At 40.1% G+C, this 25,847-nt stretch overlaps 1 protein-coding gene across 2 annotated transcripts in view; it reads right to left on the bottom strand.

Annotated features, from left to right (window-relative positions):
* Window positions 1-24,046, bottom strand: part of USP45 (ubiquitin specific peptidase 45) — a 49,811-nt gene extending 25,765 nt beyond the window's left edge. Inside the window, exons 1-7 of one of the 2 annotated variants that reach the window (XM_005518227.3) lie at window positions 23,993-24,046; window positions 15,142-15,251; window positions 12,898-13,067; window positions 11,333-11,436; window positions 10,851-10,951; window positions 2,193-2,338; window positions 867-962 (exon numbers count right to left, since the gene is read on the bottom strand). In XM_005518227.3, the coding sequence (XP_005518284.1) occupies window positions 867-962; window positions 2,193-2,338; window positions 10,851-10,951; window positions 11,333-11,436; window positions 12,898-13,067; window positions 15,142-15,241 (717 nt within the window). In that variant the 5' untranslated portion in view covers window positions 15,242-15,251; window positions 23,993-24,046. Of the gene's footprint in view, window positions 1-866; window positions 963-2,192; window positions 2,339-10,850; window positions 10,952-11,332; window positions 11,437-12,897; window positions 13,068-15,141; window positions 15,252-16,676; window positions 16,696-23,992 lie in introns of those variants that run through there. The other variant, XM_014263529.2, reaches the window with a different exon arrangement.
* Window positions 24,047-25,847: the final 1,801 nt, after the last annotated feature.

Raw genomic sequence — 25,847 nt, 5'->3', positions numbered from 1 at the left:
AGGGTAACTTTGTGAAACATGTTGCTGCTCAGAACTGCCACTGGAGGAAATAAAGATAGCAATGCAGTGAATTTCACACTGTTCTCGCCTGAAGAAGCTATGAACATCACCTACAGCAACACAGTGAAATCATCATCATTTCAGAGGTATCTGAAGCAGAATACCATTCCTCTACCCTCACTGCTACCAGAAAGTTCACAGCAAACAGCAAGAAAAAAAGGAAAAAACTAAGAAAAAAATCCTCTGTACACTGTTTGCTTCAGCTAGCAGAGGGAAAGGAGTATTATCTTTATTGCCAACAACATATGATGAAACCCCAAGTCTCTAAGATATGACCAGAAGAGCAGAATATTCTTTGGATAATAGCCATAGGAGACACTTTCCCATATGCCTGAAAGGAGCTGGAGGACAAGAAACTTGTTCCTCACTGAAATTTCACCTCTCTCATTTTAATCCCCTAGCCCGTGAAACATGTAATAAACTTTACAGGCCTTATCAATGAAGGGCTGGGATGGACTGGAATAAAATACTTCATGGACACTTTCTAGAGCCAAACAGACTATTTTCTGTATCATACGATGATACTGAAGAAATTAAACTGCAAATAGAAATAAACCAGCTGCTCCTCCTTATCATTATTTGATACTTCAATATCACGAAATGTGAACTCAAGTAATTCTTCCTCTTTCTCCAGGGTTGAGTAATGATTTTTGCAAAAGAAATCAGTTCACATAATCAGTAACATAAACCTGCTAACAATTAAAATGCGAAAGAAATGGGAGCGTAACAGTGTGCCTTCAATGCCTTCCTGTCCTCCAGCTTCCTCCCACGTGTTCCCAAATTTGTATTTCTTAGTGCATACTTACCAGTTGAGAATCTGAAGTATGACAGATTTTTAACTTTGTTCCTTTCTCCTTTATCTCATACATCAGTTCATTTAGTACGTGAGTCTGTGCCAAGTTCTTAAGGAAAAAAAAACAAACAACAAACCATGAGAAACATGCTGATTGTTCAATTACACAGTTTCTTTAGATTCAGGGATAGACCAAACCAGATACACTTCATAATGTGTAACTGAGGTTTAGATCTGACCACTAGAAAGAGAACTAAAAAAATCACTGATCTGTTTCTAAAATTGTATTTATTTCTTTTTCTGTAATTTCAAAAATAACTTTGCTATTTACGTTGAACAACAAGATTAATTTTTTTTTTTTTTTTTTAAGATGAGGACATTATCAGAAACCATTTGCCTCTTTTAAACTCTGCAGTCGCTCTCATCATGTCCCATGAAGCACAAAGGCTTTGGCACAATGAATATTACCTCTCTGAATTTAGGAGAGAAACCAACTGAATATATCTCAGCCTTTTTTCTTCATTTTTGGTCAACTCTGACAGCAGATAACTTAGGTTTCTATGATGTCCTAAGTATGGACAGATAACAATTTGCAGTTTTATTATCTGTTTGATGAGTTTTGTAATCAACACCATAAACACACATAAAGGTGAGGTGTGCCAGTGCAGAACACCTTTGTAGCAGCTTGCTTTCACTTGTTCACTCCTGTCTGCAGACATAGAGATATCTCTGCTCAGCTGATAAGCAACAGGATGGTGCAATATAAAACCAATAAGGCTGTTGCTGTTTTTTGAGGATGTCGGATTGGTTATACACTAAATATCAATAGATGTGTATTAGTATAGCTCATTCCTTTGAATGAATTTTCAGAATATAGTCCAAAAAAATATATAATCAATAAAAGTAATTTTATAACTGCATCCATTGTAGGGGTTTAAAATCACCCCAATGAATAGTGCAGACATTTACCTTATGCACACAATACCACTATTCACATCACCAGTATGGTAGGTACCCTGCATTAGTCATGACTGATAATGCTGAACTTCAAATAAAACCATATGCTACAGTACAACCCACACACATACGCAGTGTGTAAAACACTTGGCATTTTCACTTGTTTCATTACTGTCCAAAATGCTACTGATCCAGGAATTCTTTTTTATTATAACAGGAAAGATTCCTTGGCTAGCAAGAAGTAAAAATAATTTGAAAAGGACTTTCAGAAAGCAGAATGAAGATTTGTAATACTCAAAACCTTTTCAGAAGCCCATAGATTATACAGATTTATTATTTCTGAAATCTGTTAAGAGAAAGTGGTATGATATTTCCATCTTACCTGCATGACAGCATTAAAAAAGCAGGTATTTCCTAAATTATTTATTCCTTTAACTGGAACTGATGCACCATTACCAGAGCTTTTTCCTTTCAGTATTTCACTTGTTTCACTATTTTCTTCACGAAGACGTATGATTTTTGATGAACCTATAATTAAATTATAGATTAATACGATGACATAACTGCATAGTTTAATCAATTAAGTCCTTCCATAATTATGTCCATTAACTTTAACATATATGGAAGATACCTTGATAATACTCTATACTGTATACTAATAGTCTGCTATATGCAGACTTAAAAACACCAAAAACCCAAAAAAACAGGCATCAACAGATAAAGCCCTGGGGGGTAAAAAAATGCCCCCAACAACCACATATATCCAATAAAACCTTCCATAATAATCGTACTGTCCTATGAGACTGTAACTTCCACAATTACACAAGCAATAATAAATTAAAATGAGTTTGTTAATTAACAATAGACAGCTGAGATATATGTTCATTAGACACATCAGAAACACCACCCAAAGGCTGCTTTTTTGTGCACTTGAAAGGAGGCAGCCCAAAGTTACCACTGAACCCTGCAAGTCTTTATCAACTACAGTGCTTCATTCCAACTGCCTTGTCAACAGCCCAACTGGACTCATTATCCCTACATTTGCTCCTCAAATCACCTCCCTTTGTCACAGCCTGAGGAATTACTAATGCAATCCACATATATACAATGCTAGTGTTTTAATTTCAAGTAACAAAAAATTGATAAAACTATACTATAACATCCACATAATTCCCTGTTTCCCTTATTATTTAAATAGATGAGGGGCAGCAAAGTTAGACAGTCATTAACTTGTAGCCTAGAGGTAATGGAAAGACTTGAGATAACAATATTTAGCCTGGAATTCTACTAGCAACTTTCATATTGTCATGTTTGCAGGACTAAATGTGAACATTACTGACATCTGCAGTGTCTTAAATATTGATTAACAATGCACGTCAATGTAAACGAGTTATGGACTTAATAGATGCCAAGAACTGTGATGCTACAATCTCTGTCTTGACATATGAATTCATGTATTTGTTCTAATGAGTTTCACATTGAAGTCTCATTAAAGTGTTCTTGAGAAATAACTAACAGACCTATTTACGTTAATGAAATTCTCATGCCAAAAGGTTCTTTTATGTACACTCCTAAATACCTTCTTGCTTAGAAAATGAAAAAAAATATAATTAAATAAAAAAGAAGTCATTAAAGTATCTATTGTATCTGGCAACAAGCTTCTGATGCAGTCTGCCTGCACCCTACAGTGCCATCGAGGCACAACTGTTCTTCCAAATTGTATCAGAGTTTTTCAAAACAGAGTTAGAGGTGCTTTGCTGTTTAAAAACATTTTTAAATGTTCTTGTTAACAGTGCTTACACAGCTTTAAATTACTCTCCTTTCCACTCAGGTGGAAAATTAAGACAGTACAAGGGCAAAGTAAAAGACAGAGTTCTCCTTGAAAAAGCAGACAAAGTGGTTTTGAACATAACAAACAACAAGCAAGCTGCTCATACCCTGAAACACGCACTGTTTTAAGGGCTACATGAAGCAACACCTTTTAACTGGCATGCTTAGAAGGGGGATGCTACAGTGTCTGAGGCTCATCCACGCACAGAGCTCCAGAACAACCACAGCATGGGAATGAGCTCCAAGTATCTGCAACTCAAAGGCCCTGCTCTCTCTCAGAAGTTTAATATTATATCTGGAGATGTTTTCCCCTCAGAGAAGAGGGCTATCCAGAGTAGTGCTGGGGAAAAGAGATGGTTAAAAAGAGAAAAAAAAAATTATAGAAAAAAAAGCCAAAATTGTGGAAATAATTTGTGTATTAGTTTACCACAGTCGTTGCATTTATCCATCGGCATTCAAAAACATCTGGGACAGCATCTTAAAGTAAACAATGTTCACAGGGCCATCTGGACAAAACTGCAGGCAAAAATTAAAGCATAAGCATATGGAAAAGCAGATTTTTCTCTTCCCTTTAGCTGTACAGGATGACAAATGTCAAACCTAGATCTGTCCACGCTTCACTGTGCTATGCTTTGCAGCACCACCTGGCTCTCCTTGCATAGCCACCAAATATGGACAGCACTGCCACAGCGGACCATATCTGCAGGGCAAACTCGATAAAAGCATTTCACTTCATGGTTAAATGGCAGCTTCACACAAGTAGCAAGGTTCCATTTGCTGAACCTTACATATAAATTATTTAAGGGAGGGAAAACAAAGCCAAAGCATCCAGCTTTGTGATAAGAGCTGGATGAATATGCAATTAAAAAACACAATAAATGAGAACCAGACATCCGATTGCCACAAAGCTGGATAATTAATATCGGGATAAGAAATAATAAGAAATAGGAAAAATGCCTGGATGTTGGTATCAAAGTTAGGAACTTCCTTTCCTTCAGGTTTTAATTACTGCCTCTTGATTTTTTAATAATTTTAAAAACACAATCCACGTGACATTTTAATGTTTTTTTGTATCTGTGAAAAAGTCCTGACAGAAAAGTGCTGCTTTGCCATTACAAACATTATCTGCTGCCTTGCTTATAACACATATATTTTTAAGTACATACACAGAGCCAGAGGAGGCACAGTGGTTTTTAATTTAGCTCTGCTCAATGTCCCCAGCTCAGTGATAAATGACAGACAGGCCTGAAGCTGAATGTTTACTTGACATGTGAAGACTTGGTCAGTCTTAATAGAACATGCTGGTAATGACTGTGATAGCTAATACTTCTACAGATTGGGGCTGGAGGGTCCTCCTGCAAGATTAACCCAAGGCTACAAGCATGTTACTAATCAAAAAGCTAATATGTAATTTTTTAAAGTGAATTTGCACTGAACAACTGTTTCATGGACCCTTGCCGACTCAATCTTGCAAACCTGTAATTTAACAGGCGTGCTTTTGGGTATGAAAAGTGACTTTTAAGCCAGCATATACACAAGGATCCCAGCTGAAGGATTCCATCAAAATGGCTGTCATCTGCTACTGCCCACAAGGACCTTCAGCTCCTGGCCTAACAGAATAAAAGAAGTAGTCCAAGTCATTCGTCCACATGCAGTAATATTTGTTATGAAGGACCTTGTTAACATTAAAGAGAGACAGACAGGTGAAAAGCACAGTAGTAATTAAATTCAGACAGACTTCTGTTGTTAGTTAACCCATCTCTTAGAGAATTGACATGGTGACCCTTAAGCTCTCTGCCTTTTTCAGGTAGTATGGACTTCAGCTCTAGGCAGGCCAGTCTGTCCACAGCAGGGACAAAGCATCCCACTGTGCCTGGGACTCACATTCAGACTATGCCCCTCTATCAGATTCTTTCTGCTGTTTTGCTGCAGAGGTGACCTTTCTGATGCAACTATACAAGGAAAATTCTCACCTAAGTTGTGCCTTGATCATCAGAACTTTCTCTTCCTTTGACAAAGTGTATCTGGCTGCAGGGACACTCTTCTTGAGCACTCTGCCAAAGCCCATTGCCTAGCTCCATCCAGACCATCACACCCTACTGACCACCTCTCCAGAGGCACCAGGTCAGTGCCCGCCTCTGCTCCCACCATGACATCCACCTCCAACTCTCAGACAGCTGCCTCTGTACACACAGACACAGCCTCACGCTTAGCAAAGCTTCCCAACATCACCCTGCTCTCCCCCAGGAAGGCTAGAAGCTGCTCCTCTGTTACAGCTCTTGCTTCCAAAGCACCCTTTTCTTCAACTTTCCTTGTGCCTGCTCCACTCACCTGCGCTCCTGTCCCATAAGCTCTCTGCAGCCAGGGAACACTGCTTTGTCCCACACCCGCTCAGCACCAGCCTCACGGGCAGTGACTGAGGTTCCTAAGCCAAACATTAGCACAGACAACAATTCATTCCACAAAGCAGAGCCACTTACTGCACCAGGAGTACAAACACACACGGTGCTGACACATCTGCCTGCAAAAGGAAACTCACTGTGGGTTCCCTATCAATTTATTTTGCCAGCATTTTAAACATTTGCAGTGCACATGGACTTCTGTACCACCTTTGCTGAAACTGAGCTGTGCCTGGGGCTGCAGATGGTATGCAAGCAAGAAGATAAATTCATCATCAATTTTTTTTTCAGCCAGGGGAGTAAGCACTTTTGCTCATCTTTTCAATGCAACTTTTTTTTTAATTAAAAATAATGGTTCCAGGAATACATACTTTTATTCCAAGGTCAAGCCTTTTCTATTGAATACAACTCTGGTACTTCAGATGAAGGTCTTCACAGTAAAAGCAAGGTTAATAGACTTTCTTTTAACAAGTTCTCATCATGCTGTACTACAAAATGCTACTAAATTGTCTGGCACTCCTTTTTTATCTAAAAAATTTAGATTTTTTTTTCAACACTGTACAATAATGAGAATCCAACGTTAAGAAAAACAGCCTGGTTTTCTTCTGAAATGATCACTACCTTTATATTTTAAAAGCCCAATTTCTCTAGCAATGTTAATTTGCTACCAAATCAGAGATTATAAACTGAAATTATATTTTATGAGTCTTGCCACGATGTTATAAACTAGAAAAGACATCTGCACAGCGTGGCAGAGCAACCTATTCAAGGACTGCTTTTCATCCTCTATTCTCAGATGATTTGTGTTAGCTACACCTCACAAGTAAATAAGTACATGGACAGGAAAGGTAAGAATTCGTGGTTAAATATGACAGAATGCCTAAAAAAAATTTTTGTCAATGACTCAGTTTTCATTCCTTTACAAGGAGCTTACTAGCAAGTAAGCAAATATGAAAGAAAATTTCTGACCAATAACAGAAATGTTGTTTTGCTAAAGTGTATTTCATATTCAGAGAATCAACATAATCTGTTTTATTTTGCTAGTTAATTTTAAGTAGATAGAATGGTCTTCTATGACTCCAAACTACATGTAGAAGTCACTTAAGAAAGAATACCATTTTTTTCAATATGATCCTTTGTCAATTACTAATAGCCACAGCAGAATTCAAATCTGTAAAGTTATTTGGCACACTACCTGTTTTTCCATATGAGTCTGCAACTCTCACATGTACTGTAAAATTATATCTATTTTTATACATCTGTTTCAGCCATCAAAAAAAAATCAAGTTTCTAATTTTCACTTATTGGCAAATCTGGGCAGCTGAACTTACTAGCAAAACCTCATTCCTCTGCTTGCCCCTCCCAACAATAAATTTAACTTCAAAATTCAAGAATATATCTTCTTCCTTCCCACTCTATTGCCACACAAACCAATTTAATTAACTGCTCTAGAAAAAGTATGCAATCATATGCTTCCACCAACATATAATCTGGCTTTTGTAGAAGAAAATATGCATAAGATTCACTTTTAAGACTGCAAAACAATTTGTTTTCTCCAGTAAATGAGCAGACACACAGATTGCAATGTCTCAGCATGGTTCCTGTGTACTACATGTGCATTATGTCCATGTGAAGCTCACAAGTGTGCCACACGGACAATACTGCACCTGCCTTTCTGTGGAAATCATCACAGCCTGCTAACCTTCTCCACAAAACAAATTTCTGGGTGGTACACCCTAGAAAGCAATCTTGCTTTCTTCTTCCAGCTTGTGCCCAACATGACCTCTTAACCAAACAGACTCCTCTAAAAAAAAGGGGGGAAAAAAAAGAAAAGAGCAGGCATTGCTGGGTACAACAAACCATAGGATCAGATGTGAAAATCACACAGCTGCAAGCATTCTTTTGGGAACCCAGCACTGGGATTTATCTCAATCGCTTAATGTAATTACAAAAGTCAGTCATGTAGTAGTAATGTAATTTGCACATTTTTACAGCTGAAGTGAAGTTGAATCTTTATGAGGGACCAAATGAAAAGCAAGGATCCTGCTGCCACACTATTCCACCACATTAGTACCAAATGACAAGCATTTTGCTTTTGTTTATTTTGCAAGATGCATTAATTAGGAAATCTATATAACCCTCTCTCACATGTTTCAACTGATTATTTTATCTTTAAATGAATCCTGCACTTTTGAGAAATGAAAAAAAAAAATCCTAGCAGCCCTCATTTGCTACTTAATCCATGTTGATACTGCATTTCTACAGAAATTTCTACACAATGCTATTTGAATTTTAATGATGCACCATGCCAACCAGTTGTTACAACAAAAAGAAATACAGACATAAAATGAATTCTTGTTACAATGCCACATTCTGCTATGAGAGCTGTCTTCACTTTGACTACTTTTTTAGAAAGAAATTGAAAAGCAATGGGGAAAAAAAGTACAAGATTGATTTTTAAGTGAGAAATATGAATTTATTGTTAGTTTTACACTACTTCTCACAAGTTATTTTTCATTATTTTAAAATTAGCTTATGTTTTTAAGGTGTGAATATACAAAATAAATTTTGTAAGTCTACACCACCTAATAATTTAAAGAATGACAGTTACACTGAAAATATCAGTGGAACATGAAATAAAATGTTACAGTAAAAGAAATTAAACCAAAACAAAAGTAGATTTAATTTTCACAGTAATACATCATGTCCTTTTGTGTTTTGGACAAAAGCATGAATTACATTTCAATTTCAGATTTTATTTTTTCAGAATCCCTAAAAGTAATCTAATTTAAAGAAAAGAAAAAAAAAACCTTTAGATATATTTCTGTAGGGGAAGTACCAAGTCTGTCATTTATCAAAATGAACCAAGAGTGCCAATTCTGGTCAGGAGTTTCCTGTCCTGTGCACCAGACAGCATGGCTATTTTCCAGCCTCTTCCAGCAAGGAGCCTGGCCTAAAGCAACAGACAGTCCCAGGCAAAGAGCTTTTCTGCCTTTTCCTCGCCACTCAGGAAAACCCAACAAATCATCTTTGGGCCAACATTCCCAGAGCTTTCAGGAACGCAATCCAAACTGCTCAACACAGAGTGGAGAGGGTCACAGACTTTCACCTTTAAAACATCACTGGAAGTACACACACACATGCTTTATGCATGAATCCAAGCCTGCACTTGAGCCTCAACCCCTTCCCAGAATGTAGTAGGAGACGTGACTGCCCTGCAGGAGTGACCCTGGCACGCTCAGACCTCTTGCTGCCAAGGCAGGCACCTGCAAGGCTATGCCTAAGCCCTAAACAAAAAAAAAATACCATTTTGGTTCCAGTTACAGTGAAGTTTCCAGTTATATCAGCAAACATTTACGTGAAATGCAAGCATTTTCAAAATAGACTATCAAGATTAAACACGAATATACAGCAGAAACATATGCTGCCCTGCTCTGCTATAAATACACTTAGTTTTCCTGAGTTAGTTTGGAATTTTAGCTGCTTAATTTAAGACATTTCACAGAAAACTTCTAAACTTCTTAATCTGAAAGCTTTAGATGTTCTGAAGTTTCACAAATTAGGAGTTTAAACCATAAGGCACAGAGTTGTATCACAAAGAAAGTCTTAGCCAGCAGTACAATAATGGAATAAAATGGTTTTCATTACATTAACTGAAATAAAACCACCACATCATTTTCATCTGCAAGAAAGCTGCAATATTCATTAATTACACATAAATTTGAAACTAAAGTTGTGAACAGAAGTGAAATCGCACGCTGTATTTTCACTGCTCCAAGAAAAAAAGATGCAAAAGGTAGCAATATATCAATTTATTAAAATTAAAAATTGAATATACAACCTGTGACTAGAACAAAATTTTGTATTTTTAAGCAGCCCGTCATTTTTTCCCCTCAAGAAATATGTAACATCTCTTAAAACTGGTAGGATTTACCAGCTACACATGCAGCTAGAAGAATACTTAGTGCAATTCTATAAGGCAACTATTCTCCTTTCTTGCTTCAAAATGGTTGATTATCTCTGTTAAAAGATGCAACCAATTGTTTTAAAAGCTTACTCAATGTGTGTTTGAGAAGCAAATGTGGAATTCAATGCACTCTCTTAAGTCACAAGCCAAAATGCTGCCACATGTGTTACAGCAGGGATGAACATCAACATTATCAAGAGTAGACAGCGAGGGCCACACATACAAAGTTCCATCAACTATCACATATATTGAGAAGGCATAGTATGCTCCTAATAAAAGAAAATAATTTAATACTATTATATTTTAATAGAAATTACCATTCTACCAATTAAAAACAAATAGCAAAAATGGACAAGACATCCAACAGCAGAGTACTAGACAATCCACTTAAACAAATCTAGCTAACTGTGGAGAACAAGTTTAAATCAGAAAAATTTAAGCTGTGATACATCCATGCCAAGAAAATTAAATTCATTTATAGTGAATGTATAGTGTATGCTTCAATATATTTTTATGCATTAATTTATTCATTTATATGACCTTATCTTATTTGAGGTAACAGCTCCTCTATGGTAAGCTTTCTTTGTTAGAGACAGAATTTCGAAAAACTGTCCTACAGTGCCCAAAATATTTTAAAAATATAATCATACTGGAGAAAAAAAGTGACACTATGTTTTGACAGGCATTACTTCCCCAAGTAGATTTCCAATTATAAATTACATCATGGTCACATTGTACACAATTTTTCATTTGCATTTTTAACATGACTCAAAATCTGAAATGCTTATTTTTAGAGACAGTACATTACAGGTGTCTTCAGACAAAACTATTTGTGCAAACTTACTTGGTTCAGCCCTGGCACCATGTTTTTGAAGGAAATCAACTATCTGAGCCAGAACCTTTTTGTTGCAATGCGTTGACAGCTCTTCATCACATTCATAACACCTAAACAAAAGAAGAAACAAACTGGAATTCAGGGCTTTCTGCATGCACATCCCAGCTCTAGCAAACCTCCCAAACAGCCTTACACAAATTACTTAAGCTCTCAGTTTCAATTTTTCACACTAAAAAATGGAACAGAATTTAATTCCTTCACCTCATCTATGCTTTTCTATAGATCAGTCCCAATTCACTGTGGTCCATACAGATTTAAATAATTTCAGAAAATACAAAGGACAAACACATACTGCCTCCAGAAAGCCTACCTTTCTTCTATAGAAAGCATTAATTTTATCTGTCAGCATCATCCTTTATCCTGAGAAGACAATGCTTTAAGTTAAGTCCTTATGTAAAGGCACACACAAACACCTGCATACTGACTCTTACCATATGATCCATGTGCTGAGGTTGATAACGATGCAATGAGGTTCTGTGCGTGCAGTTTGGAAGTGTTTCAGAGAATGCTGGCCTTCCGAATTCTTACTACATCCCTAAAAATGGACACATCGACCCAGTAAGGGGGGGGAAGGAAGCAGGAAAAGACCACATCATTAGTAAAAAAACTACAAAAACTCCATTTTTCAAAACTAGACAAGAAGCTATTCTGTCCTACTTATTTAGCAATTGTAAGGATTGAGAGGATTTAACATTCTCATCTTTTCTACTTGGAAAAATCACTTAACAGTATAGAGATTTATTAAGTTTGTTCTACAGACAAAAAATTATACCATTCACAAAAGCAAGAATGCTCTAGTAATTGTGAATGAAACAACTACATAGCATATTTGGTCCACAGAATATCAAGGAAGGGGACAGCACAGGTAGCCCTCACTGCTCAAGAATGTCAAAGGCATTCCAGACGGTGAATGAAAAAAGTACATAAAGTGCTTTGTACTACAAAGCTGCTCAGAACCCACCATTTACCTACAGCAATTTTGAGAGAAAGCATCTGCAATTGTTCAAGTGTGAACAGAGTGGGACTTAGATTCACTACTGAATCTCTGAATAGGCATGAGTTTTAGAAACCGTTAACAGCATGATCATGAAGAAGCATACAGAACTAACTCCTTTTAAAAGCTCTCCTTAATGGAAATTTTTTCAAACAAGATGTATGAGTCCTCCTCAGATCTAGTTAACTATCTTCTGAACCCTGTGAACAGCATGTTTCTTTGCAAAACCAAATATGTTCATATTATACTGGTAGGAGATGGCTTCTATAGTAAAACCTACTCAAAGTAGTTTTCTATAGTAAAACCTACTGAAATCCCAAGCAAACTGTGAAATACTCTGTTCAGGAAATTACTTGCTGAACCAAGCCTCACACTGCCCATAAACTGAATTTTTTCTTTCCATCACTCCCAGGACAGAAATCTTTGAAAGCCCTTGGGATCAGGACCTGCCATTTTAAACTCTGAGGCCATGATTTGACATTATAACTGATCCAAACTAATGGCTAGTTGCCACAGGAGCAGCATTCTCACTCCAGCAGTCCTTTCTCCCTTTCTGGTTTCAATCAAATCTAGGAATTGAGTGTTCACAGCACAAGCTCATTCAGCAGTATACATGTTTGGTTTTTCATTCATTCCTATCTATGGGAACTTCTGCCAGAGGAGCCAGCTGAACCGATGCATTTCGCAGCCACACAATTCCCATAGACAATCGTCTGTAAGTGGCAAGAGCATGCAGATAAGAACAGAGAAAAGGCAGGACCATCACTAATTCTGAGGCCACACCACACTGTGACACACAAAGCTAACCCTAAACACTGCCAAAAACAAGATAGGAACGTAAGGTCACATCCCACTTTGTGAGGAAGCTGAAGCAAGGACTCTCGGAACTAAGCACTTACGTCACACTGTTCCTCTGGAGGTAATGAGATGCCAAACACAAGGATCCACAACAGTGGTATCCTTTAGGAACGCCACCTCTGCAAACTGAGTGCACATGCTTACCTGAGAGCCACATTTGAGACACAGCCAGATGTCTGAAGGCGCCACAGGCTCACCATCGCTCATCCGCCTCTCCTTCAGGCATTCTGCACAGATTGACCACACGCTCTGAGCCACCGCTCTCTTCACATGGTGCACGTCCACTGCTTGGCTCACGTGCTGGCAGGTTAACCCTACAGAAAATAACACATACTTGCTTTCATCCATCAAAAATAATAGCCATGAAAGAGAGCACATGTATACTGAAAGACCATAGTCTTCAATGAATTCAGCATTAGGAAAAAAAACAGCAAAGCATTAGAGCAGGAAAGATCAGCCAGCTGCTCCCCACGTACTGAATTTTATGAAGGAATCTTTTTCAGTCTTTCCATAATGGAAATTCTTTTCAAGTCAATAAATGCCACCTCTTAAAACCAGATAAACTACTTTGTACAAAAGTACAAGGATTACTTTTGTAGAAATCTAATTTCCTGGTTTTTTGACAATGAAATAATAGATTAATCTATTTTTGCATATAACAACACAGGCCATTGACCTCTTTTCAACCCATAAAGAAAGATTTTCAAATACCAATGCATCCCTACTACAACTGCTCATTCTGAATGTGAATATCAACCATCCTTCTCTGTCATATTTTTGTTCACAAATTCCACTATATCACAGAATAACCTAGGTTTGAAGTAATCTCTGAAGGCCATCTTGTCCAAGCCCTCACTTAAAGCAATGCCAAATACTAATTTAGATCTGTATGCTCATAGCTTTTTTCCGCTTAAGTGTTGAGCTGAGGGCTCACCAACTCACTAGAAAATCAGGTTTCTGTCTGACCACCCTCAGAGTGAATATAAAATAAATTTCCTCACACCTAGTCAAATTTTCCATTTCCATTCCCATTTCCAAATTTGGTCTGTTGCTTTTAATCCTCTCATTGTAGACCTCCTACAAGAACCTGGTTCTGCCTTCTCTGTAACTACCAACAGGCAGTCAATGAAAGAAATTATATTTTCACTCCTTTGGCTAAATAAAGACATTCCCTTCAGCCCCTCTTCCCACATCATGTTCTCAATCTCCTCAAAAATGTGGAGGGGGATGAACCACTAGCCTCACTGACAAGACAGCCTTTCTTGTAAGAGGGAGCCCACAACTGGGCACAGTTCTCCCAATGAAATCCCACAAGTGCTGAAAAGATGGAAAGAATCACCTGCCCGCCTTGCACTCTCCTTAATACAGTCCTGCCTACAGTAGGCATAAACAGCACATCTTGGTTTTATCCAGTGTGTGCATTAGGACCCCCAGGACCTTTTCTGCAAAGCTGCTTTAATTCCCACCCTGTAATGGCATGTGGTTATGCCCAGGTGCCAAATTCTTCACTTGCCATTGTTGAACACTGAGAAGTTTCTGCCTGCCCATTTCTCCAGCCAGTCTAAGTCACTCTGAATGGCAGACCTATCCTCTTACAAATCAACTGCTCTCCTCAATTTGTTGCCATGAAGAGATGGCAGAGCACAGCCTCACAATGACATCAACCAGTTTTCTCAGCACCTTCAGATGCACTACATCTGACCCCATGGACTTGTGCATGTCCAGTCTGGTTAACAGTTTTCAATCTTCTACTCTGGACAATGTCTATATCTCAAAGTCTGCCATTAAGGTCAGGAGCCAGGGAGGATCAAATGCAGAGCTCACATGTGAGGATGGAAGCAAATGAAGAATTGAGTTCCCCAGCTTTCTCCCACATCCTGTGTCCCTAGAACCCCCACCCCCTCATGCAGCAGGCTTGCATTCACCCTAGTCTTCATTTTACTGCCAGTGTATCCATACAGGCTCATCTTACTCTTTAAAACCAGATCCAATTCTAACTGAAGTTGCTTTATCTAATCCCTAATCCTGAACACTCCAGACCTCTGCCAGGGCAGTCCAAACCTGCCTCCACCCTCTCTGCCATTCCTTTTTCCCCCTGAGCTCAGCTGGAAGCTCCCTGTTCAGCCATGCAGCCTCCTGCCACGTGTGCTTGACCTCACATGGAGAGGAAAGGACCGTTCCGCTTTGAAGAGAGAACCAACTCTCCAGCCCTTCAGGGAAGTCATGCAGTGTAACAACTGATCATGTCATACACACTTGACTGGGGATATTTCTGTTATAAATTCAAGCAAGGAAAGTATTTCATGGTACCAATGATTTGTGGTTCATCAGTCAACATGGAAGTTATTAGCCTCCAACCTCAGGACAAACATCGCCCTATGTACTTACCTGAAATATCATCTGAAGAGTCCTCATCCTGTGGCCTGTTAGGCCTTTTGCTTCTCTTTGGCTTCTCAGGGTTGGTTCTTGATGGATCTTTCACCCGCATCTGTTGCTTACTAGGAAAGGCAAACAGAGGTTACTCTATGGTTTATTGAAGTGTTTTACTGAATATAGAAAGTTCAAACTCTAAAAGCACAAGACGGAATCACACATTCGAGCATCACAAGCACAGTTTTAGGCTTGGTCTAATGTCAGCTATTGTGTAACAAGGAGTATGAATGTGTCAGGAATGAAGACTTAGAAAAATGTTGCAACACCAGTTACACTACAGGACACTATGAATTGTAGCTGTAGGAAAAGGGGACACATGCACACTCACTTCTAGGCAGTGGTGTTAAATATTTGAGGTATTAAGATTATTTTTGTTATTGCAAAGTAAGTTATCACAACTACAACACACCAGAAAAACTTAATCAAAATAAATGTTTCTCTTCCTTAACATATACCCCTTATGAAAGGTTTCAGTCATTATCTACCTTTGGCACATTCCCTAAAGGTTTTTGAGCAATTTCAAACACTTTAAAAAAATAAGTCTTCCAAATCTGATTAGTGTTCTATCCTACAAGGGATGACAGACAGGAGTGCAAGTTGACTCCTCTAGTAAACATTGGAGAATCCATAGAGATGAAGTCTCTCACAGGTAATTTGTCACTAATCAAGGAGTCCTATGAGAATTTAAAGCACAGATATTGACAGTAAACTTCAAAAAAAAAATCCTTAGACATTTCAGCACACCAGTCATTTAATCAAAATCCAAATGTGAATCCACTGAATGACTGTAGTTGTGCATCACACAGACAGCTGCTGGGGCTTAATATACAGTTTGTCTTTTAATGGTGTGGTTCATAAAAACAGATTTCTGTTTTCACATACAAAGCATATGAATATAAAATAGTCAAATACTCATACACTGAAAACATATGGGCCATTCTGTTCAAAAATAAAATGATGTCTTGTTGTGTACCAAAAACAGGCTAGTAACATCACCTGAGCCACCAGAAACAAAGATTTTCAGCTTCGTTTTCAACTGGTTTTCAGCTGTGCTACTGCATTTAGGTATGGGAAACCTCTAAAATGCACCACATTTGGGAATAGCAAAAGGTATATTCCTACTACAGATCAGCTAGTTAAGTTTGCCAAAGTTTATCAAGTTTGTCTACTTAAGATTTTTTAATCTTTTCTGTATATGCATTTAGACCTTTGTAGTACTGAAGCTCTGAGAGACACACGAATCAATCAGTACACTGAATTCAATATTCCCTCTCCATACTTATCCACTAAGCCAATCAGCAGAACAGTCATCAATATTGATATTAGAGAACCACCACCACTGGTATCTGAACAGCCTTCCCTGAAGCAAAGCAGGCAATCTGTACCAGTGAGCTCCTGTTCCAGGTTCCTACACATTTGGATAGATGTCCCTGCATCTGCCCTACATCCCTACACACTGTTAGTCCGAGAGGTTTTCTGCATGAACCTACCCATTAGAGATGTGCTTTGGACAAGTCAAATTTTTGTAGAGTATGAAAGAAATTTTTACTCGCTGCTTCATTGCATCAACAGCTTCACGTCTCCTCAATCCTTTAAAACACAGTGCATTATTTTGCAAAATGCTACATTTACACAGAAATTAGCTTATAGTATAATAAATACCATGATGTTCCTAAATGACAGGTTTCAAATTTTCATATACTTAAGGTTATAAATCTTAGACATGCAAGTGAACAGTGACACTGAATTCAGCTTTGCTGATTTCATGGGTTCCCAATTCCTGTTCATACAGTAAGAAAGATCTAAATATTCCAGCTCTTGATTATATATTATCAACAGATGTTAGCACACCTAATGTTCATCAACAGCCATGCAACCTGGCATCCCTAGAACATGAGGAGGCTCAAACAACTTCAAGTTTTGCCTTGGCAGGTTCTCATATATACCCAAGTTTCATGTGAAATTACCCATTGCCACTTGTCACACTGTTGGTTAACTGAGCACAAGATTCATTCAGACATTCATCAAACAGTGGGGCCTATAGAGCTGTTGTGAGAAAACACAAGACCTTGCACTAAATTATGTCAAGAGTCAATAGCAAAGACAGCAAAAATGTCCTCCCTAAAGGAACATAGTTGTGTTTAGGTGATTCAACATTGACATAAACAATCTATGAGGTCTTTTCTGCATAACAATTTTGATCTCTTTGGACAGATTATGTAAGACTGTCCAAACCACAGACTTCACCCCAATGAAAGTCATCTTTGTATCAGTACATTTAGAGAGCTCCCATAAATAATTGTGGGCCCAACCAGCTGAAATACAAGTGTTTCCCACCTGTGAAACCCTGTGGTCCTTAGAACAGTTGACACAACCTGAATCAGGGCAAACACAGCCCATGGCTGGACCCATATCCTAGGGACCCTTGGGACACGGTAAAAAAACAGTGTCAGCTGATACCCACAATGACTGAAAGCACAGCACTTCTAACCCAACCTAATCAACATGGCATTAGAAATGAACACTGGCATTCACACTGCACAGCCCAGACACTTTTCAGTCTCCTTTCACTAAGAGCAGGCAGAGGAAAAGACAACACGGACCATTAGATTAATTACTTTTCATGGACACATACATAGAGGGATATCCATCAGACAATGTTTACTGACCTGTGAGCTCTTGGAAAAAACAGAGCATACCAAGGACTTAGACAGCCAGGGTTTGTGCCTGATTTTGAAAAGCACAGGAGTGTGATGGGAGGGTAAGAGCAACAAGCTATTCCACATAATCTACGGTGCGGGCATATATGGAGAACTGCCTGCCCTTTTCCAGTACATTCAGGGACCAAAAACATTACAAATTAAAGATCCCATTTAATAAAAACATGAATCAAATAATTTCAAAATCAAAATGTTTATGCCAGGAATTTATTTGAGTTAAATGAGGAAGAAACTTAGGGTGCTTCAGATATAACTTCTCAGAAATATTTCCATTTATGGGAAATAAAAGATTTGAGATTTTATTGGAATGAAAATCCTGAACAAACAGACTCAAGAAAGCATAAAATATAGCTAAGAAAAAAAACCCAAAAGCTTATTGTTTGCCATAGGCACAAGCCATTCAGAACAAGCAGGCAAAAGAGAAAAGAACAATTCAGACAAAATTAACTTGACACACTGAAGATTAAAAACCAGGGAAGTATTCCCATGATTTAACTCTTTCCAACCCATTCTCATATTTTTTCAATATGTCCAATGAAAATTTTCTGTCTAGAGCCACCAACTATGGAGTATCCTAAAGGGGACAGATATCCTCCTCTTCCTATGCAGAAAGAGGTCACCACAAATCTTTGCTTGAAGTTGTCTTTTGTGATGGAAAAACAAATACATTTAAGTTTTTAATTTTGTACACATAAAATCAAGTCATGGTGCACATGATATTTGACTAATGAATCTGACAAATAAAAAGACACTGATTTTTGTGGTAGAAAAAAACTGAGTTTAGAGAGTATGTCAGCTCTACCCTCATCTCTACTTGGCACACAGTAAAAATCTTAAATAGAAATTATGCTGTTTCGTTGGGAAAAAAACCAGAAAATACAAAAAGTTAGATTAGAAAAACGTAAACCTTTTCCTTTTAAAAAATAATTTCATACAAAACTAAGAACTAATTCTTGCCAAACATGTTCATATTCTTTGAGCTCAGCATACAGGAGTCTGAAGTGTAATCATCACCATCACTAGCTATTCTCAGTTGACTTTTTACTTCTTAAAAGACTCCTTATGTCAATCTTCCTACAAAAAGCTGATTAAGATCAAAACCTCCTCACTCAACTGCTCATTTCCACCATTCTATAAAGAACAAACCACTTCAAAAGCAATGTCCTGGGGTGACTTTATGATACTGGTATCCCCAATCGTCTGGTTTATGTTATATATTAAGTTCTGCACCTTTAAGACTGGCTTTGAGAGCAAGAGAGGGGGAAGAAGAAGCGCACAGTTTGTGTTAAGGAAAAACATCACTCCCACTCATCCTGCTCCTGGACTGTGGTGTCTGCAGCACGGACAGACAGCGGGACAGAGCTTCTCTCTGGCTTTTAGTTAGTTTTAGCTAGCTGAGGCAGAGGAGTTCCCTGGACCTTTGTTTGGTTTTTTTTCCCAATTTTCTTGGATCTGTGCAAGCCTGCTCTGGACTGAACACCCAGCCAAACCCCGGGAGCTCACGCCTGTGGCCCACCGGGGCCTGGGCCTCCGCACTTTCCAGCGCCGGAGGGACTGATAAGAACCTGAGCGAGCCGAGCTACACCACATGAAAAGGACTTTTCTTCCTAGACTTGCCATCCCATCGAACAGCAAGAGGTTTTATTATTTAATATTACTCAATTTCTGTTAAATAAACAGCTTTTTCCACTTCTCTCTAAGGAATTTTTTCTTTTCCCGGACCAGTTAGTGGGGAGGGGCATTTCCCTGGGGAAATCCCCATTTGGAGTTTTCCTTCCTAATTTGCCCTAAACTAAGACAAGCAGCAAAACGATTGCCTATCTAATTTTAAAAGCTTCAGATTTGAAAGAGTGCCAAAAATCAATGTGCTGAAATTGTTATGTTAAATCTATGGTGTGCCTAGACTATTTTAAATGTAAGATATGCTTGAAATAGTCTATATTTAACAGCATTAATGTTTCTATATTTAGAAATTGACCCTCTTCTTAAAGTATATATTTAGATACCGGCAAGAGTTGAATGAATTCCTAAAATAAATAACTGCTATTTTAAAAAAAAAATCATTTTACAGTAATTCACTAGAGCTAAGACAAATAAAAGTTACAAGGCTAGTACAAGACTAGTATGAACTAAAAATCACTTTTCCTTGGGAAACCAAACCAAACTATCAGGTTGAAAATCGACCAATCAGGTTATTCCTCTTCAAAACATCTTTATGCAAGAGAGTTGGAGAAGCAAACTGTCTTTACTGTCTCCACTTCCTAAAACCTTTTCCCACCTTACCATCCTGCACTTCTCACTTGGAAGATGAGTCCCTCCTCCTAGAATGTCTACAGTTCACTTACTAAATGTTGAAATATGTCACCTTAGTGAGTCTTCCCATGCTGTACCTTCACCACGATGCTTGTAAGAAACAAAGACCAGAACACCAGTATGTTAGAGAAATAACCTGCTGCACTGATTAATATCATATCACTGCTTCCATCTGCCTATATCCACTTTTCCCCTCCTCTTACAATTAGGGTGTGAGCTCTTTCAGACAAGTGCCACATTTTTGTTCTTATCTGTGTAATACCTATTACAATTTTTCTGATTCTTGATTAACTAGGAGGATTACAGTTGCACTACTGGAATGCAAACAAAATAAGAATTATACAAAACCCACTAGCCTATCTAAGCATACTGACCCTATGAAATGTAGCCAAGTCAGTCTACAGATAATCTCCAGGTATTATTTTGGATATGGGTAATACTCTCCCAGTAGGACTATCCATTAGCTGTGAAACCAGTATTGTTAATTATTTCATCAGTGAGCATCTGAATTCAAAGAAGCTGGGGTGAATACATTTACCTCAATGCCTCAGTTCATCTGAGGTAGCCGAAATTTCAGCTGTGTCACTACTTTCAATTTAAAATTGTATCATTTCACATTGCTAATGCAAAGAAAAACCTGTGTCTCACTGAAAGGCCAGAGCAAACACTGAATACTGGGAAAAATTAGCATTTTCATGTGACTTAACAGAACTGTCCAGCTGTCAACTGCAGCCCTGCCCCAAAGGTGTGAAGGAACAGCACAGATGTGCAGATTAAGCCCAAAGATATTCAAAACACATCTGTGAAAGGTCCCTGTGTGGAACAGTAATGCCAGATCCTCTGCAGAACTGCTACATGTTTTGATGTAAGCCGCAAGTTGATATATTTTGGACGTCTGTTGCAAGCATTACCTGTGGCATTTTGCCTTGCTCGCCACTAGCCCAAGTGTCACCCAATCAAAACAGGCTCCACATCCATCATGGTCAGCAGCTGGGCAGTGTCACCCATCAGCAGGCCAGGAGGCTCAGCACTCTGACAGGCACCAAAACCTTTGTGGAAAACAAGTGCCCACTGCCTGCGAGAGCAGTAAAAGGACCAGAATTGCTGACTGGTAGTGGCAGCAAAGCTTCCTCCCCTGGAAAATGTCATCTGAAATTCTGAAAGCATCATTTCCAAGATTTCCTAGCCCAAAGGCACATCACACATCCTACACTGTCACTAGAGCTCAAACGCCAATCCTGACTTTGTATTAACAGTCCTGAAAAGGATGAGACACTGATGTACTTTCTGAGAAAGGAGCGAGGTAGAAGCTTTGGACCGCTAGATACAACTTTCCAAGTGACAGTAAAAATCTCATAGTATCTCTCACTTTCAGTAATCCACTTTAGCCAGCTGCCCATGTTAAGTATGTTCTATCAACTTTCATGTTCATATCCTCCACAATCCCCCTCAGATTTCCTTCTAAAATCCCCTGCTACAGAAAACTTTCTTCTAAGAATGAACAGAAGCCAGAAACAAAAATGAAAAGACTCTGTAAGTGGGTTTATGACTAGAGTATATTAAACATTGAGTGGGTTAAAAGAGTAATACTTTGATGACATATTTTTTGCTAGTATCTTATAGCAAAGTTTTATGGAAAATTTCAGATATGCCTGGCAATATCTAGCCCCATAAAGCAAACTGCAACTTTTGTTTATGTTCTCTATCCCACATTAAATGTTTGGGGCTTTTTTATAACATATCAAAAGGGAAAAAACACCTGGGTGGATGCATGCATAGTCCAACACAGGTCTTTCTAGAAAATTCATCCTTTAAAAAGCAAAATGCCTAAGTACCATAAAAAGAACCATACAATTAATGATGTTGGTTTGCAAGCAAAAACTTTGTATGCGAAAAGGCAGTCAGATGAGAGACTGTGCTCTCCCATGATACAAACACCAAAGTTACTGTACCATTACCACAGAAAATCTGAGGGCATAAGAACTGAAACAGCTGGAAAGTAACCAGTGAATTCATGGTACCTTGCCAGGAAAACCATGGCCAAGAAGCATGGAAAAAGCAGTCCAAGATTTTGTAACAGAAAATAAAGGGCAATATGAGCAAAGGATGAACTTTGGAGAAATGCTAATTCTGTGAATTCAAAGAAATAAAAAAGAAACTGTGGTTGCAGCATGTGTGTGAGACAGAAGGCTCAAACCCACACAAGACAATACTTTAAGCTAAGACTCCTGCTGTACCTCTGCCTTAAGGGCTGATTTGGAGAACATGGAAGACAATGGCTGTCCATAACTTCCCATCTATTCTGGAAGGGTGTTGTGGGAGTTGGTTAATCAGTGAAGGTAGAACAGATAAAACAGTAAGTCACTACTAGTTTGAGCTCTTTGAAAGTCTAAGTCTTGCCATCAAGAAAGAAAAATTTAATTCCATTTCCTTCCTCCACACAAACTGCCCCAGTTTGCTTTGATGGCATGTCTGAAATGGAACAACCTGTCCTTGATCTACAACTGATGCTCAAAACAGAACCTCTGAGACACTAGCTGCAGTTCTATGAATCTCACAGAAATAAAGCAACAGAGCACCAGTTCTTCAATATTTCATGAAGAAATATGACAAAATATTTACAAGTGTAGTAAACATGAGAACAATTTCACAAAGGCATAATCTGCTTCAAGCTTGCACATGTTCATGCCGTTACTATGTTTCTGTTTTAATAGCTAGAAAACGACAGCAGAAAGAATCCCTTAAATACAAGTCTGTTCTTTATGCTTGTATGAGAGGATTATTTAATGGAATTGGGAAATACTTGTAGTTAACAATGACATGCAACTAGAATACAGAGCTACACCTGCAGCTACTGCCATATTGATGTCTTCATTCTACTGTCCCTATGTTTAATATGCTGTTGTGTATATCCTGTTTAATAGTGTAAGTAGCAACACAGCTATAGCAAGGGCAGGACAAAGTCCTAAAGTAAAGGACATGACAGCAAAAGAAAGGGAGAAGGAAAAAAACCCCAAACAAACCAGGAATAAAATCAGAGAATTCCAATAACAAATAAAACGTGGAGAGTTGCAGCTCTGGGTCTAGAATAGCACGTCTCAGCCTAACGGCGAGGACCAGCACCGGGCTGTCACCTAGCACCGGGCCCGCCGCACAGCACAGCGGAGGCCGCGGCAGCTGCAGGCCGGCACACGCAGCGCGGGCAGCGGGCCGCCCACCGCCGCCCCGCTCCCTACGCCAAGTCACCGGGCCTTATGTTCAACCCGGCCACAGCCGCTGCTGCCGACTGTCCTCACTCTAACACACCGAGAGACGCGCCGCGGCCCACGGAGGCGGCCCGGCGCTGCCGTTCTCATGTCCCGGCAGGGTTAACCGCTCCACACCGACAGCGGGCGGTCGCCACCCACGACAGCAGCTCGTCGCCGGCGACCGAAGACGAGCCGCACTTGGCCACCAGCCCGGCGGGAGAAGCGCCGGACAGCGCTGCCGCAGGCGCCGCCGGCAGCAGGGAGGAGCGGCCGGCCCGGGCGGGGGCCGCGGCGGGGCAGGGCCCCCTCCCACCGCCCTCAGCCCGCGTCCCGCGCCCGCCCGGCCCCCCGGGACGCGGCTCCGCAGGCCGCGGGCCCGGCCGCCACCACGGCGGGGCCCATCGCCTCGGCCCGGGCCGACCTTGCGGCCGCGGCCGCGGCTCCGCGACACCCCCCCGGCTCCGCAGGACGGGCCCGGCGCCCCCGCGCCGTGCCGCCCGCCCCCTCCCCGCGCCCCGCACTCACGGAGCGGCGGGCGGCGGCGGGCGGGCGCGGCGGCGGCAGGAAGCGGCGGAGGAAGCTCCGCTCCGCTCCGCCCACGGCCTCGCCGCGCCGCTCCCCGCCCCAGCCCCAGCCCCAGCCCGGGCGGCTCCGTGCGGAGCCCGGGAGAGCCACACGAGCGGCAGCAAGGTTGTTGCTGGCTCCAGGGCACAACGCGTCCCCCAGGTGGGAAGAGCGGTGGGGAAGCGGGGCCGGCCGGGAGCGCTCCGGAGCCCACTGAGAGGCAACAGGTAGCGACAGGTCTGGCTGCGAGGTACCCTGGAAACTCAGGACAAATGGTGGGGTGACCTCCACTTCTGAATTTTGCTGAAAGAGCTGAAGATGCTGCGCTGGGTATGTGCCCGTGGGCAGCGCGCTAAGAAGAGGTTTGCCAGCGCTGTGGACAGTCGTACCCAGAGGTTGTGCAACAGGGTATGGGCCCTGCGTGGATTTTCGAGGCAGCCACCGTGGGGAGGACTGGAAGGAAAACAGCGTCAAATGTGCATATCCCCACTGAGGACAGGCAGAGTGAAGGGTTTCCAGCAGTCGAGGGAGGAGCGTTGGGTGTCACTGGGTTTGAGTGTGGGAGGTTGTATAGAACTGGAAAGTCAAGAAGAGGTGAAATAAAGAGAGTCCCAAGAGGTGAAATGAAGGAAGCTGCTGAGGAGTTGACTGAGTGCATCCATTAAGACAAAAGGCGAATTGTATATGCTGCTTCCCACCTTTTCACCAAGCTGTGGGAGTTTGCTAAGCTTGATCTGTTCTGACCTCAAATTGTCTCAGTCTTTCACGAGATAGCCAGTGAATGCTTCCTATTTCAGCAAACAAGCTAGTGTGTTCTCTCTTTTTGTACATAGTATGGCCCAGGGTCAAATCAAAACCATAAAAATGCTTCTTCCTGTGAATATGCATTTCATACGACAAGTGTTCTGGTGCTTCATGTTCAATGCTTTATGGTCCTTATGGTGATATATGCAATAAGTGGAGATTTAAGTGTGGTCATTATATTATTACAGATAAAATATACAGTAAATGATACTTCAAAAGATCATTTCTAGAAGTTGTGCATTCTATCCTTACCTTGTAGGAAATGCATTAAACCTCAATTCATATATAATATACTGCTTCAGACAGACAATTTGCAAATGCCTGTCAAGGAGGCCATATGGAGAGGCTGGCAGAAGGGCAGCTAGTGAACCAGTTATATGTGCCAAGTTCAATTTGTCACACTTTACAGTACCAAGAAATACTGTGTTCTCATTTTGAGAAGGAAAACTCTCATTAGTAAAGATTCAACAACCTACTCCTCAAAATGCATATTTTATGAAAAGATCCAGCATGCCTGCTTTTAAAAACTAGAATTGCTGGTATGTAACATATCTACAAATGTATTCAGTAAATACGGAGTACTGATCTAAAATGTGTGGAACAGAAGAATCCTCATTTCTCCACTCACGTATGTCTTGGCCATTAGTCCTTGTGGCTGGAAGACTGACAGCTTTCAGAACTAAAACTAAAATGTTCAAAACTGAAACCAGGGATCATCAAATCCTAGAATATTGTCAGCTGGAGGGGACATACAAAGTTGAAGTCCAGCTCCTGACTGTGCACAGTACAGCCACAAGAATTATACACCATGTGCCTCAGAGTATTGTCCAAATGCCTCTTGAAGTCTGGTAGGTCTGGGGCCATGACCACTTTCTTGAGGAGGCTGTTCCTGAACACCCTCTGGGTGAAGGTTTTCCTAATATCTAACCTAGACCTCCTGTGATGCAGCTTCATACCATTCCCTTGCATCTGCTCATTGGTCACCAGAAAGGAGATGTGACTGGACCACATC

Source organism: Pseudopodoces humilis, chromosome 3 (assembly GCF_049639895.1).
Source record: "Pseudopodoces humilis isolate 2021_Gansu_Grassland_sample_001 chromosome 3, ASM4963989v1, whole genome shotgun sequence".
Taxonomy (NCBI): Eukaryota; Metazoa; Chordata; class Aves; order Passeriformes; family Paridae; genus Pseudopodoces; species Pseudopodoces humilis.
This window is presented reverse-complemented; position numbering and strand designations above follow the sequence as displayed.